This window comes from Ptychodera flava, chromosome 19 (assembly GCF_041260155.1).
Source record: "Ptychodera flava strain L36383 chromosome 19, AS_Pfla_20210202, whole genome shotgun sequence".
NCBI classification, from domain to species: Eukaryota; Metazoa; Hemichordata; class Enteropneusta; family Ptychoderidae; genus Ptychodera; species Ptychodera flava.
This window is the reverse complement of record NC_091946.1, coordinates 19,795,168-19,811,263: the sequence shown is the minus strand read 5'-3', so window position 1 is coordinate 19,811,263 and position 16,096 is coordinate 19,795,168. Positions and strand designations below refer to the sequence as shown.

The following is a 16,096-nucleotide window of genomic DNA, read 5'->3' as shown; positions in this document are numbered from 1 at the left end:
CTAAATATACTATTAGATATGCTGTAGTTTCATTTATACCCCTGTGTTGTGAAATGATAAAATAGATGCGGATAATATTTTAAAATTTAAATTTAAATTTCCTTACACGGCTTCTATGTTGCATTTCATTCAGTTTTGAGAACTGAACCTGTCCGTACCTTTGACCAAAACATAAAACCGCCCCATACAATGGTTAATAATGAGATTTCTGCAAAGATTAATGGTAACAGGTATTTTTTAATTGACAGCCCACACAACCTGTAATGCAAGTCATCACACTTTTCAGCTGAACCCATAGATCAAAATGTATCATTGCTTTCAATTGAATGCTAAGGAAATTGCCTGGCTGTGCGTACAGTAGGTGTAATATATTGACTGTAAATCACTTATCAGATACATTTCAGTAGAATGTTGTCCCGGAGAGGACATTCGACTTCTGTGCCACAAATCCATCATTGCCTCGCGTACTCACGTATTCATTACACAGAAAATAAGGAAGCACTACACATGTAACAGTGATTTTTTAACTCACCTAAATAACAAATTTATGATCTACTTTGTAATTATAGAGTTATGAAATTTGACCCCTTGACATTATACAATATTTTCCTGCAGTACCTCTTGTCACACCCAAGGTAAAATCTTATCTACCGAGGAATTTAACCAGGGCAAACGCTTACTTCTTGTAATCATTCTGTACTTTCATCAGCATTGTGACGTTCTACAAGAACATCAGGTCTGTGAAGAACGAGTGCACTATCAGTGAACACGTGCTGACGTATCTGACAAATGTGGAAAGGAAATTTATAGTGGCTGCTCCTCTGTATAATAAATTTGAAAAGTAAGTATAAGTTGGTTTCGATCTTGAATTTCTTGACTATTGATATGGGGAGGGGAAGACGAAAAAAAACCCGTACACATATTCCGTGAAATATATTTGGGTTTAGCAAAAATATGGTACCATTAACTCATGTTGTTTGATACTTGCATGCATTTAAAAAAAAAAAATTTGTGGCTCTAGCGAATTCAAAGGTTCGCAAATTTTGTTTTGGTGTTCTTGTGACAAGTTCACCTGAACTTATATTGCAGTCTACTACTGTGCTATTTGATTTGGCATAGCATTTGGACTTTGTTCATAACCAAAAAATATGATAGACTACATGTCCAGAATCAAATGCGGTAAGACCCGTCTATTGAGAAAGTATGTGCCAAGAAAGTGAAAGTTGAAGCTTTTGCTCAAACTTTCCTCAAGGAAGCTTTGAATTATTCTCTTTGATAATCAAAATTTGAGGAGTCACCATGCAAACTTTAGTGATCGAGAAACAAATCACCTAAGATTTTACTGAGATTTTAAATTCAAAATAATTGCTATTCCCTATGTTAACTCTATGAGGATAAATTAAAGATTGATTTAAAAAAAACGAAGATGGTGAAAACATCAGTTGTTTCACAAGCTTTAGAGAATCCACACAAGCAGAAGACAATTTCTGTAGAATTGAGAATCAGAATGATGTGTCCCCTATGTGCAGCCCTTAAAACTGCATCAGTGTCACTTATAGAGGTGTATGTCCTTTATAGAGAGGTATACATCCCTTATAGAGAGGTGTATGTCCTTTATAGAGAGGTATACATCCCTTATAGAGAGGTGTATGTCCTCTATAGAGAGGTATACGTCCTTTATAGAGAGGTGAACATCCCCTTTAGACAGGTATATGTCCCTTATAGAGAGGTATATGTCCCTTATAGAGAGGTGTGTGTCCTTTATAGAGAGTTGTATGTTGATAAAGAGGTATAATTCTATTCAACTGGTAACTTTTGGCTTGAAAAAATATTTCCATAAGGATAAGTTATTCATATTGTAGAGGTGATGTGTCTGTGAAGGACATTTTTCACTGTACACTTGTTGACAAAACCATCCACATTTTACAACCTGAAACACTTAGCATCATAAAATGCTTTGAAGGATAGAAAACAGAAACCACAAATTTTCACACAGAGAATTAAAATGCCAAGGAAACTAGTTTAAAGTTACGACTGGTTCCGCTTCATAGAAAAAAATGAATGTGGCAACATTTCTCATGTTACATTTGTCCTTCACTGTGATTTTATGAACATCAGAACCAGTAAATGGGACGTCAGTTTTCATAAGGTCATGAACTCGTCCCATTGCAGTCAAATCGTAATTTTGTTGTGCACGATCAGTGGTTTAGAGTGTGTTGAAATTTCTGTTTGTAAAAAGTGCAGCATGAACATCTGTTTATTTTTCCTCACAAATTTAGATCTGACTCATTGTTGATTCCAAAGACACCCCCCATATGTGTATGGCTTTTACAAATTATGAAAATTTATGATTTATAAATTATGAAAATTTAGTTGGCCTATTTTTTGCAGGAAGGCATTGGCTTGTGGTACATATGATATGTCTGCCTTTTGTAAATGCTGTTTTATCAACAAAACTTTAGTCTCTGTTCTGAACGTAGTCATGTATTTTTATATTAACATTTATTTGACCTTATTTAACCCTTTTCCTGCCAAGTCCATATTTCACCACCAGGTCAAGATGGTTAAAATTAATGAAACACAACGTATTCCATATGATGTATTTTAACATAATACTGTACATTTGAAGGCTGTTGAAAACATAATACTGTAAAGTTGATTTTTTTGGACAAAAGATGCTATAACATACATGTACCAAGCCAAGTGGGTGAAAATACGTCATGTTTTGGCTCAATACCGCTTTTTACTGACTTGGCTGATGGGGAAGTGATACAGTATTACTGTCTGGCAGGAAAAGGGTTAATGAGAGTAGCCTGATAAACTCATAAAAGAGTTTATCTCCCCTAAGGTTCCCAGGATTAAGAAATCCAAAACACAACAGCCACATAAAAATATCTTAAAAGGACAAATATAACATCTAAAAATCTACAGAGAAGGTAAATTTAAAATTCTTCCCAATAATGGCTTCAATAAGACGTAAGTCTCGAAAGATGTTACTTGTGTTTTCAACTTATTCCACGACATCACACCCCGTATTGAATATGCTCCTTTAAGAAGACATTAAGTTTGGCTCTTATTTCAAGGATTGGATACATATTTTTGTATGTTATGCTACATGCAAAAGTTATGATATACAAATATGATGTTTTTTCTGTGTGTATATCCACAGAATCTACCATGAAGTCTTCCAAAATGAGAGTGATGAGTTTAACAATGGTGTTAATCCCTCCAATCATCAATCAAATACCAGCGCCAAAATGAAGTCCTGTTGGTGTCTCTTTATCCTTGCCAAAAGTAAGTACGGTGTCTTCACATACGGAAGTGAGAGACATGCTTCTCAGTTCCCGGTGCCTATGTGAATTGAAGTTTGATCACAGTCTTTATAGAATAGGCCATTGCAATTGAAGGGACAGTAGCTGTAACTTTTGATGATTAGCTCTGCTGTCAGTGACATGGACTTTATTTTATTAAATAGATGATTGTGTGTTGTTATATGGCATCATTCAACTTTTCAGATTCAAAACTACTTCAAATTGACCTGTTTGATTCCATTCATGTATGGTGCGCAGGTCCCCAGGAATAACCTTAATCAGATTTGTTCAAATTGTGATGAAATATGCAAATTTGTATTTTTGAGGCTAATTTTGCTGGTTTTTTTGCAAAAATCTGAACAACTGATCAGGCAGTTTTAATATTTGGTATACCTTATTCAGATTTATTCAAATTGTGATGAAATATGCACATTTGTATTTTTGAGGCTAATTTTGCTGTTTTTGGGCAAAAATTCCTTCATAAAGGTTGGTCTGACAGTTTAAATATTCTGTGAACAGGTCTCTAGGTATGACCCTATTCTGATTTTATCAAATTGTGATGAAATATGTTTTGTTATTTAAGGCAATATTTGTCATTTTTGGGTCTTTGATAATATTATAAATGGTAATCACCTTTTATAGTCTGATGTGGAATTTAGAACTGCTGACTGATGAAAAAAACCAGGGTTTCTCTTTGTAGAATTATACCCGCTTGTTATGGAATTAGGAGCAAATGCTCTTCCATGTTGTACAAGATTTGTAAGTAAGAAATTCTGTGTTTTGAAATTTTTTCAGGTCTTTTACTTCAGAACTGCAATGAACTGGTGCTGCCATTCCAGCTTTTACTTTGTTGTATTGATCACGCAATCAGAATGTCCCCCACTTTCCTGCTCAAACCACCCTACGGTAAGTGTAAGTGAATTTCATATCATTATTCATGAAACTGCAATGATTTTGTACAACCGCATTAATCGTAGTGTGCAGTGTTCTCCCTGAATAAGGTAACAGGGGCGTGGCGCCCTCTTGTAAATTCGAGCGCCCCCCTTGCCAGAAATGAAAAAGATTTATTTTTTTTTGAAAAATAAAACAATAAAATGTACGGGAAAAAAAGTTGACAGTGATTTACAAGCAAAATGCGAGCGTGAGCGTCGATCCTGCAGACTGCAAACGTAATTCTCATCGATCTTGCAAATCTCGCGAGTTTGTGATGTCATCCGAGATCATAAGCCCATGTGCAACTCATCAAAGGCAGCCATATTTGCATGGCTCAGTCCGTAAGTCGTAACGTTACGTTAGCCACGGTCCTATAGGGACCGTGCATTAGTTAACCGACTTAGCTGAGTAAACATGGCAAGGAGCTGGAGGGTAACCAAGGACAGCAGAGTACACTGAAGTTTTTATAGGAGGTTAGAATTTCGTTTGTGTATTCCTTCCCAAAGCAAAACAACCTAATTTTAGGCTCGGTCGGACGTGTATCAGGATGAGAACACGTGAGTGTTATGGTGATAATTTTGACATCGATGAATAAATGTATGTCTCTAGACTCGCTATGTTTTCGTTTTCAAAAAATGTAATCTTCATTGAAATCCGTGAACTGTAATAAAAGTTATGGAACACTGTTTCAGATCTCTTTTCCTTTGTGTTTTTTATACGAAAAAAATCTGAAAAAATGCTCCCCAAGCCTGAGTTTTATGGTCACCGTGATCATTTTGACATCGATGAATAAATGTGTCTCTCGCTATGTTTTCGTTTTCAAAAAATGTAATCTTACTAATTTTCTTCATAATTGAAATCAGTGAACTGTAATAAAGTTGTGAAACACTGTCTCAGATCTCCTTTCCTTTGAATTTTTTATACGAAAAAAATCTGAAAAAATACTCCCCAAGTGCCATCAAATAACACCATTTTAATCTCTATTTTTCAAAAGCTCCAATGGCAGGAGGGGGACACCCCCCTCCTGACCTCCCCCCGCGACCGCTTGCGCGGTCGCTTGTGGTGCTTCGCACCACATCTTCACCCTCTTCTAAAAAATTCCTGCGGAGAACACTGGTGTGTATATAAAGTATTGCCACTGCCACAGAATAATTTAGACTATTCTGAAAAACCAAAAAGCAGCCCAGCCAATTTTGGAAAATTTTATTTTTATTTTACTTTTGAAAGAGCATGTGAAAGCATTTATCCGTTACGCGCAAATGAAAAGATTGTAAAAGATATGTGAAAATACAATTCATTGAAGTATTTTTATTTTTTATTTTTTCAAAAATACTCCATTGAAGTGTAAACTTCAAAACAAAGCAACAGACAGAAAAACTATAAAAGGTACTCATGTGTAGAATATTTTGCATTTTAAAGAAAGTTGAAAGGTATTCATCCTTGGATGAAAAGGAGGACTTTTTTGTGTTAGGACATCAGTTATTGATGTGTGTGGCGTGGGATGTTTCTCTTTGAAAGAGGGATATATAAATAATGTCATGATGTTTGGTTTATGGACCCCTAGGGCTTATTATACATGGTGTGAATCATTTTGCAAAAAAAATAAGCAATTTTGGACTTTTAATCGCAATCTGAATAACTACAGCATGTCATGAAAGCCACAAAACAAAATAATGTATAATATGTAACGTAATTTCCCCTGTCTTCGATATAGATACAGCACAGGTAAATCACTATGCAACGTCAGTGGTATCGCAAAGCAACAGCAATAGTCTGAGGTTGCTCTGTGAGGAGTTCAACTGTGATCACAGCGAGGTCATCACGGTCCTCATCAACTACTGGCAGAAATTTGTACAGACCATACCACAAGACAAACTTCATCAGGGAGTCGATGGGCTGCCAGAGGTGAGGGAAAATGAAATTCGTAGCTGTTTTGGGTTGCTAATGTGCAGCATCTTGGAAGCTGTTATCCAATTGGTTGGCTGAATCTTACTGTTATCATTGAATTATACACAATAAAAAAAAGTTGCTGTGAATAGTGACAATCGACCAATCAGATATAACCTTCCGAGCCAGCTGCATAACAGCAGGTTTTTGGCTGTGATGAAAGGGAGCTAATTGAGGCGGGGTAATTGAATGAAAGAGAGAAACATCTGTGTCCTGTAGTAGACCAATGCATAGTGAAATCAAATTAAAAATGACGAAAATCTCAGGTACTGTCATGTCCCTCTGTGAAGAAAATTGTAGTATAAGGCTTGTGGCATGGGTTTCACAAGAAAGAATCACCGTGATTACTGGAGAGAAGAATATTATGGCATTGAGGATCAGTGTAAAATGAGTGTGTTTGCGTATATGTGTGTCTGTCTGTGTACGTGTCTGTCTCAGGGGCAGACAGACAGACAGACATGTTTACAAGCAGGATGGAGTGTAGACAGGTAGTGAGAGGGAAGATAATTCTTTTGTGATGTCCTTGAATGGTTTCCTTGATGTCAGTCGTCCAAGGCTTACTTTTCATACATCATCTTACCTTCCTTAAATGTCAGATATAGTGTGAGGTTTCTTTGTGAAATAACAGACAAAGTATGTGTGCCGTGGGAGTGAAATGCTTCTCCTGGTTTGGTAACATAATCAAAATGTTCTCATCAAGTGCCTGTACATGCCAGGTTTTTCACATTCTGGTTCTTGCTCTAAAGACTCTATTATTGTCAGATCATTTTACAGTTTAATGTCAGCCAGCAGTATAGTTGCTTTTGAAATGGGTATATACAAAACAATTCTTGCCTGATACGGAAAAAGTGTAATGGAGAGGTTTGAACCAATTCACAAGTGACTGTGATCAGAAGAGTAATCAATTCTACTGAATCGTTGATTAACTAGGATGCAGCTAAACCTAAGTTGATTAACCAGAGAAACTTTGATTTGGCACGGCTTCAAGTCTTTCAGGAAATAGATCATTTACCATAGTGTGTGACTCTGTGCCTGTTCTGTTCTGTTCTGTCTGCAGCTGAGTTTTCTGACAGACCGGTACAGAGAAGTTTACCAGGTCCTTGGTGACTTTGATGAAATTCTGTTTCTGGAACATGACCCTCATCTATTGCCAGCCAATCACAGAAGGTAAGTTTGTACAATGTCAGATTTTGTATCATGTAAAAATCTATTCTTGTACAAGACTCTCCATTATGATAGCAATACGTTGAAGTGGCCGTGGAATTGTGATTGATCAGAAACTATAGAAGGAGAGGACGTTAGAGAAGATGTGTCTCCATTCATAGATGAGAAAATTTTTGATTTAATAGCCGGGCAACATATCATTTGTGAATAATTGGTCAATTTGGCCAGTGTTCAGAAGAAATTGAACCCAGTGGGGTACAACTTTTCTGTTTCCTGACTTTCTGGTTGTGTCTTCCTTGAAAACAGTTTCCCTTCTCATTGCCAACAAAACCCTTCCTTCCCCTTTCTCTGTATATAACAGTGTAATAATTTCTTAGCTCAAAATCTGCAGATGTCTTTCTCCTTCAGCTGACGGTTGACCTTCAATTTTCAGATATTCAACATACAGAGGATGCACAAATATCTAGTCCTAGTAATGCATATTTGTCATAAAATCAAAATTTATTATTTATTTGTTATTAAATGGAGTTGTAACAGACTTACTAAAATTCAAATTTCTTTCAATGTTTTGTCAGTTACCCTACTACAATGAAACCTCAAAATTTCCACATACATACATAAAAACACATCAAGAGACGCAATACTTTAGTCAATCATTGTTGAGAACGAATGGACTAATTCTGTTTTTTTGATAAGAGATAAAATATATTCAAAGCAGTTCAGACCTTGGTGCAAAATGCACAGGACGTGTAGTTTCATCAGTTCTAAAAATAGATTCAATATTGAGGAAAAGCCTTTCGTGGTAAACAAGAAACGCTGTTTATACTAGAATTGCGATGACCTCAGACAGGACAGCTCCATTGTGATCATCCATGGTCAAACTACTCCACAGTGTTGATTCTGTCTAAGGGAAGCCAAATGTATTTTGCCTTTGTGGTCACAGAATAACCACATTGAGAAAGAAGTTTAAAAGATTAATGAATGTGTTTGTTTTTGAATGATAGGCAATTGAATCTTGCTTGTTCTAGATTCTCCAAATCTTATCAAAAACGGGTTGTGTGATTTTAATATGGTCAGTACAATGCCTTATTTGGATGATAAAGACAGATTTATTCCAATTGACTCAAAATTTTTTATTTAGAACTGCCGTCAGAAATCTGTCATCAGGTTGCCGTGGTAGTCGGTTTGTAGGTCACTCACGATGATACAATTCAGATTATGTTTAATCAGCTCTTAAAGGACAATATGTTACCACTTTTATGTGAAAAGTGAATAATAACAGGTGGTTTGAGTCTCTATTGTGAATGGTTACATGCAGAATAGATCTTGGATGTGGGCCAACGTTGAAGGAAGTAATCATATCCGAAGTGTATATGCAGTTGTCTGCACGTGTTGAGGTGTGCCTGAAGAACAAAGGGCCCAATTTTCGTCATGGAAACAATGTACTTGTCTTAGGGGGTCTTTGTGAGGCAAGTGGACCACCTAGGGTTGTGTCAATTTGTAAACTTGTTCAGCACGGCGTCTCCATCTTGAACACCACAGCTGATGAACATGTGCCTCAGAAATTGTCTTAAAATGACAGGATGGACATAAATGAACTAAAACGAGAAAAAATGGAAGATGACATGCTCAATATGTGTGCACTTGTCACTCTTGTTCCGCAAATTTGGAAGTGATATGGAAATCATTAATAGAATTTAGGCACTTCAATGGCTGTACCTTATTGGAATGCTATGTCTAATCTTTCTGAATGCTGGCCTATGGCCAAGATACCCTCAAAAAAACACCAATTTATGGGAAAAATTTGAAATTTACACTAAGGATAGTTGCGTTGGTTTTGATGAAGTATCAATCAAATCAAATCAAGTGGAATTATATAGAGGAGGGCAGTGTTGAACAGCAATCTGTTGAACTTTTTGACTTACCTCCAGGGAAAAAACTGACTAATATTCCCTTTACCAAAATCATGTTAAAATACCCAGTATTCAACCTGTCAACATAGCCTGTATGGTGTGCAAGCTAATTAACATTTGATATTGTTGTTAAAGGCTGAGCCTCCCTTTGAAAAGGACGCGAAGCTATGGTAGTGTTCATTGTGTAAGTGGACACCAAACAGGCAACACGCGGGCACACACTCCAGAAAATGCCACTTTTTAGTTTTTTTCCGGCCGCATAAACGCAGACAGACTGCCAAGCGGTCAGTGCGAAGCTGCTGCAGATCGTACTCTGTGCTCATATTCAAATTCTAACACGACTGGAAGATGATTTTTCGGAAATTCAAGCGTTGGTGGTGGACAATCAATAACTGTTGCCGATTTGAATCGACTGTCAATCAAATGCTTGTATAAACTCTGTTTGCAGGATTAGCAAAAGGCGCCAAAAGGTTGAGACCAGTTTGTGTAATTAACGTTATAGAAATCAAACATCGTTCCAGCCAAGTGTTTGACTTGGAGGAGAACTCCACTAATGCGAGAACCTGGGATTGAAAATTGCGGCTTTAACCTGTACATTTTAGTCCTATAGAAGAGTTCAGATTTCAACAATATAGCACAAAATGCTTTGTGTTTGCCACTGTCTTATACCAGTATCTGTATAGATATGCAAAATTTCCTTGGGACAAAAATACATTTTCGTGAGTGAGCATTGCATCACGTTGGCTTATGGGGAAAACTGGTCATGACATGCCCTGTACACAGACCTAATCCTCTCAATCATCATTATCGGAAACAAAAGTCTAGACTACCTTACAGTGGGGAACAATCATTGCTCCACACTTGGATGCACACATGAAATAAAAAAAGGGAGCTCAGCCCATTGAAAATGAGATCGGTAAAAGCATGTGGCATTCACCACCCAGCAGTGGTGTGCAGCCTTCTCAATGTCGAGATAATGTCCAAATTCAAATTGAAATTCAGGAAAATTCAATGATGAGGGGCTTGGAAGATTGATGAGTGAGGTAATGTCCACAATATTGTTGTATCACAAGCATCATAATCAGTGTGTGTCTTTTGAAAGTCAGTGAAAATGAAGATTATGCTCATATAATTAAGTTTTCTGAAAACAAACTTGAATTTGAATAATCTAATTATGAGATGAGTTAACTAACAGTTTATTCAAACGAATATTGTTGCACCCAATAGCCTAAGGCAATCTGTAAGTTTCATGTAAACACCCCAATGGGTTTATTAATTTAGAATGATGACAGTGGCTGATATTGTTTTTGTTCCATGTTGACATGTCCTGCTTTTATGCAATAATGTGACTTGTTAAGTGAACTTGACTGGGGGCGTCAGTTGAAAACAAATTTTCACTGTACCTAGTATTTGTCAATCTGATGATGAAATCAAAAAGACAGGAAAGCAATCTTTTTTCTCACATATTAATCAGACTAGCTTCCACAAAGTCCAATTTATTTGATATGGCAACTGTACAGTGCCCATCAGTTTTCTGCATGTTGATGGTAATTTTTGAATTATCAAACTTACCCATACTGTTTGAACTTGAATTTCTCATGTATTTGGAGATGTCATGCATTTGACAGAAATATTGAACAAAAATCAAATTTGCAAAATATAGGTGAAAAATTTCACACTCTTATTTCTGATTTTTTAATTTTTATAAAATGTGCAGACATCTTGTATCGACTACTTGTGATATATAAATGAATGCTTAATTAAATTTTACAAATGAGAACAATTGTCAGATCATGTAACTTAGTCTGTACTAATCATGTGTCTCCCTCTTTTCATTTAATTAAATTAAAAAAACTGGAATATCAGACACTGCTTGACGAACTCTTCAATCATCTCTGTTTATTTAGGTCAGACAGTCTGGGTTCAGAAAACACAACACTTGCCAAGCAGACCAAGGTTCTTTGAACTTTGGTGAACTTTGAACTTTCCTTGCGATGGATGTTAATATTCATGAGAACATCAATGACATCATGACCTACATATGAAACACTGGTGGTCATTGTTCAAGCCTCATATTGTGCATCTGAAAAAATATTGATTTTATGTGTACTTCATGTTCTTTACTTTACCACACAGCTCCTCGCAATCTAACACATCAGGACAATCTGGCAACAGGCCGGGCGAAATGATACCCCAGACTCCAGTTAGGTAAGTACAATAATACACATGAGCTGTTTGATGTCTTGTGCCAAGTTGTGGTGTATGTGGAAAAAATATCAAAAGGAAAATATTTTATGATTAAAAAGACACTTTCAAATGTTTTCATTCTGAAATATGTAAGTAATTATTCTTCAAATTTTCACATAATTATGAAGTATTAATTTTGGTTTCACTGCCAGCGCATGATCAAAGGTCATTGACCTCTCGTATTCATGTTTACTCACATCTCAGATGAGAATTAATCATTGTTTAATATTTGAAAGGTAAATCAGAGCCGAAACCACAAATTCAAACTGAATATGCTATTTATATAGGTAATTTGACTGCCCTTTCGCCAAAGGTCACTAGTAAATCAACTGGATCAACGCTTTATTACCGATAAAATTCCACAACATTAAAATATTTGTTGTGACATGGAAAAAAGTGTAGGCCCTGCACTGTGTATACAAATTTCTTTTGATCAGTGTGTTTGTTACATAGGTCACTCGGTTCTGCAGGTAGAGTATATTTATTATAGTAATTAATAAAAATATTAAAATTGCAATGAAAACATGAAGGGTCAATAATAATCCAAAGGAATACACACTGTGCCATTGGTCATATCTAGTGTATAATTTAAATTGATGAAGCAAAATTTGCCAAGAAAAGTAATATCGGGCAATACCCTGTGCACATTGAGAAAAATTCAGAAAAATTGTTCGCAGCATATGATCAGTTTAATATCATGGTGTTTTCAGGGGGGTTGGGCACTCCATTCTTCTCATAATTCTTGTATGAAATTACAGATCATAATTGTCATATTACTTACGGGAGTTCACCTCATATGTTCAAAAGTGGCATACCAAAGTCATTTATATGATGATGTACAGCAAAATCTGCGATACCAGCCATCCTGTGTTGTCAAGTAAAGAAAATTACAATCTTTTTTCCTCTGTCTGTGTTTTCAGAACTGCCATGATTACTGTACAAGCTTTACAATCCATGTTGAGTCAGGCGAGTGATGTCACTACTCCAAGGCTCAACAGATATTTCAGTGTAAGTCAAACCTCTGGAAATATAATTCACTGCTACCTGAAATATTTGAAAAATCCTCTCTGGTGAACTGTTTTCCTTTCTGACCTTTACTCATCTGCATATCTATCAAACATTCTGTCTTTCCATGTAATTTGTCAGGTATCCAAACCTCCCCTTCTCATGACCCCCTCCTCCATTCTTGCGTCCCAACATTACATATTTTTGCCTTTTTGCCCAAACTCACCGTTAATTATTTGGTTGTCTTTCACTGTCCGTTACTTTCTGTTCCATATTTATTATTCCACCCCATCATTCCTGACAGTTTAGGACACTGTTTTAGTCCTCTAATGTTTATGCAGTGTTAACAATGAATCAACGCTACAAGATGATTTTTATAAAATAAAAATAAGTTAAAGATGTGCGACAAGTTTTTGTGAATGATGAAAATTGCTGGTACATCTTTAACATGGACTGTATATGTTCACTATAATTCCCTATCACAAAAGCCGAATATAATTTTCCATGCTTCACAATGCTGCAAAATTTTAAATATAACATTTTGTTTATTAAACAAATTTCAGAACTGTCCTGTCAACCCATTCCCTGAGATTGAAAGGAGAATCGGGAAGCTACAGCAGGAATTCATCCGTGAGTTTCTGGCTGTGACGGGACCCGCCTACAGAGAAATTGCCAAGAAAAGGTGGCAGCTTGCACTCAGGTTGTACTACAGAGTAATGGAAGCCATGCTCAAGTCGGTAAGCCGCTCTTCAAACCCGTTACCGAAAAGCTGTCGTTTGTTGAAATTGCTGTGAAAGAAAATTGGATTAGAAATCAAATATTTACAAGGATGTGCCATTATTTAGGTATAAAAGTACGTCGCAAATATTATCGGAACATCAGATACCGTAGATAAAACAAAAACGATTGTTAAATTGTGGTGAACCAGCCATTGCCAGAGTTGGGTTAAATCATAAAGTCATATAGTATTGCTGCAATAGGAAGGGAAAACATTTTTATGAAGGTGCTGCTGTTCCTAGAATGGGTCTGATAGCAAATGTAAAATATCATCCAGAAATGAGAGAGAAAAAAATGGGGAGCTTGCCATAGAAGCAAATATACTATTCTGCAAATTCTTTGCTAGCAACAGAAGCAGTAAGTGAAATATTTGTACAACGTGTATTTCCCAAATATATGAACGATATTGATGCATTGTCTCTGCAGATATATTATCACGGGATTGAAACAAATACTAAATACTATTTCTGATAAACTTAAGCTGGAAGAACGTAATCTCAAATCCAGCACCATGGAAAATTACAATATGGAAGTGTTTTCAAATTGTTTTATGCATTTCCAAATCAGGGAATGTAGAGTTGGGATTTTTAGGAATTATTCTTCAGTTTCTCCTGACCTTGACCCTCCACCCCCTGTCTACCTATGCAGGAACCGACATTGTCATTGCAGACAAAAGGGCTGTACCATACTTTATAGGTGAAAGGGTTAAAGGTGTGCCATTTCAAGGAAGGCCTTATCAAATGTGTTCACTGTGTTGTGGGTGTTGAAGGTTGTTAAAGTACACGTCAGCAGTTCAGATTTGGTTTTAAGTCCCAATTGGTGGCGATGTTGTAACTTCATGTTTACCAACTTTAGAGTATTGTTAATTACAGTGGTGGGAAAGCCCTGTTTCAGATCAGCTTGTCCATATTTTCTGTCTAATTTCCACAAATTTCTCAGAAGGCAAAATTCAGAGAAAGCGTTAAAAAATTTTGACTATTTAGGAACTCTGGTTCTTCTCTGTGTGTGCTGTTATACTTTTTACTGTTGTTTCACATGCATGATCATATTTTGTTCTGTTTCATCAAAAAAGAAAGAAAAAGAAAATCGCTCAAGGGAACTTTTGAAACTCAAACAATAGTGTTCATCTTTCTATTGACAATCAAAATTTCAATTTTTCTCTGGCACACAAACATTGCAGCAAGGATGTTGTGTAATATTTCCTTCTCTGCTGTGCATCAGTTAGTCTGAACATCCTAATTTATTCACAATGAAAGGATGCCTTGGCAAAGATGAGAAAATACAGAGGTATATATGTGATGTACGTTCACCAATATATTTTGAAGGTTGAAACAGGAAATACACATAAATTTTTAAAAAAGGGAAAAAAGCTTACAACAAATTTATTTCAACTCTTAATGAAACTTTGAAAATCAAGAGTATCTTTTCTATCAGTCATAAAGGGCTAGTTGCAGCAACTTTTGATAATTTTTCAACTATTTTAGTTTTATCTCTCAAGTGAGCTCTTGTTCTGCTCATGAACAACAACTATCTGGCTTGTCAACACTGCCTCTGGACGCATAAAATGCACGGTTATTGCTTGCAATAGAATTCTAGTCCAGACTGGATTTCACATTTTAACAATAACAATGCAGTCAACACATGTACAGACTGAGTTGACAAGCAGAATACTGTATATCTTGACATGCTGTGGGTTGTAGAGCAAGAAACTGTTATTCACATTACAAACAAAAAATACTGAAAAAATCATCTAAAGCTGCAACTACTGGCCCTTCAACTAAACTGTTTTAACCCCCGTACTGTTTTGTTGTTTTTCTGTAGGAGGAAGACAGACTATCCATGTCTGATTTCAGTACTCTGCTTCATAACGATACATTCCACAAATCCTTATTGGCCGCTTCAATAGAGGTTGTCATGGTTACGTACAGTGCTACATGTAAGTATCATTCGTAGATACCCCTGATTTCGTATCATCTGAAAGGATCCGCTTACAAATGCAAATTAATCTTGCCTTGGGATCGCTGTCTCGCATGAGTAAGATAAATATTTCATGCGGTAGATGAATTGCCATCCCTGACTATCTTTGTAGAAATTCTATGAAGTATGTACCATTCAAATCTGTATCATATTCACTGGGCAGATTTTTTTTCAATTGCATCCAGCCTTATCAAAACACGCATTAGTCAGATCATAGACGGAGACCTGTCATCCCCATTGTGAGTCTGTCATGTTCTTCCCCCTGCTGATGATCCGTCTATTCAGCGAGTTCTAGATTGATCAAGGGATGAGGTATTGGCATCGATATCACTGTCTGCTGGTGCGATTGTAATGACTGCGTTCAGATCCGAAACCATCACTCATCTGATGATGAGTTCTGTCGCGACGCCGATAATCTGTCACTCTGCGTCATGGAGATTCAATCATGAGATACCATGATAGGGTTGAGGGTACATCCTCTTTTTTCCACCGGGTTTCCATGATACAAAAATGGACATTTAGAATGAATGTACCCATTGTCATATCAACTGCATCTCTCAGTGTGGCATTTTTGATAAAAACTAAAAGATGTCCTTGGTTTCCCAGTGAGACAGGTGTTCTCAGCAGATTCCCATTGAGGCCTGAGTATCACACCTTTTCATGTGAACATAAATTTGGAGTTGCTCATTTAATCCTCTCCTTGCCAGACTTTGATACACCACTTTTCAATAGGATGGGTGAAACCATGTACATGGAAATAGGGGTGTGCAGGTCAATGTTTCATTTGTTGCTGCTATAGAGAGTAGATTTTCCATGCTTCCA

At 36.5% G+C, this 16,096-nt stretch overlaps 1 protein-coding gene across 2 annotated transcripts in view; it reads left to right on the top strand.

Moving 5' to 3' along the window:
- The window catches only part of LOC139118821 (retinoblastoma-associated protein-like), a 66,019-nt gene that overhangs the window by 25,982 nt on the left and 23,941 nt on the right, over positions 1 to 16,096 (top strand). Inside the window, exons 5-13 of one of the 2 annotated variants that reach the window (XM_070682304.1) lie at positions 710 to 841; positions 3,170 to 3,294; positions 4,107 to 4,217; positions 5,959 to 6,149; positions 7,249 to 7,358; positions 11,405 to 11,476; positions 12,436 to 12,523; positions 13,084 to 13,257; positions 15,119 to 15,233. In XM_070682304.1, the coding sequence (XP_070538405.1) occupies positions 710 to 841; positions 3,170 to 3,294; positions 4,107 to 4,217; positions 5,959 to 6,149; positions 7,249 to 7,358; positions 11,405 to 11,476; positions 12,436 to 12,523; positions 13,084 to 13,257; positions 15,119 to 15,233 (1,118 nt within the window). Of the gene's footprint in view, positions 1 to 709; positions 842 to 3,169; positions 3,295 to 4,106; positions 4,224 to 5,958; positions 6,150 to 7,248; positions 7,359 to 11,404; positions 11,477 to 12,435; positions 12,524 to 13,083; positions 13,258 to 15,118; positions 15,234 to 16,096 lie in introns of both variants that reach the window. The other variant, XM_070682303.1, reaches the window with a different exon arrangement.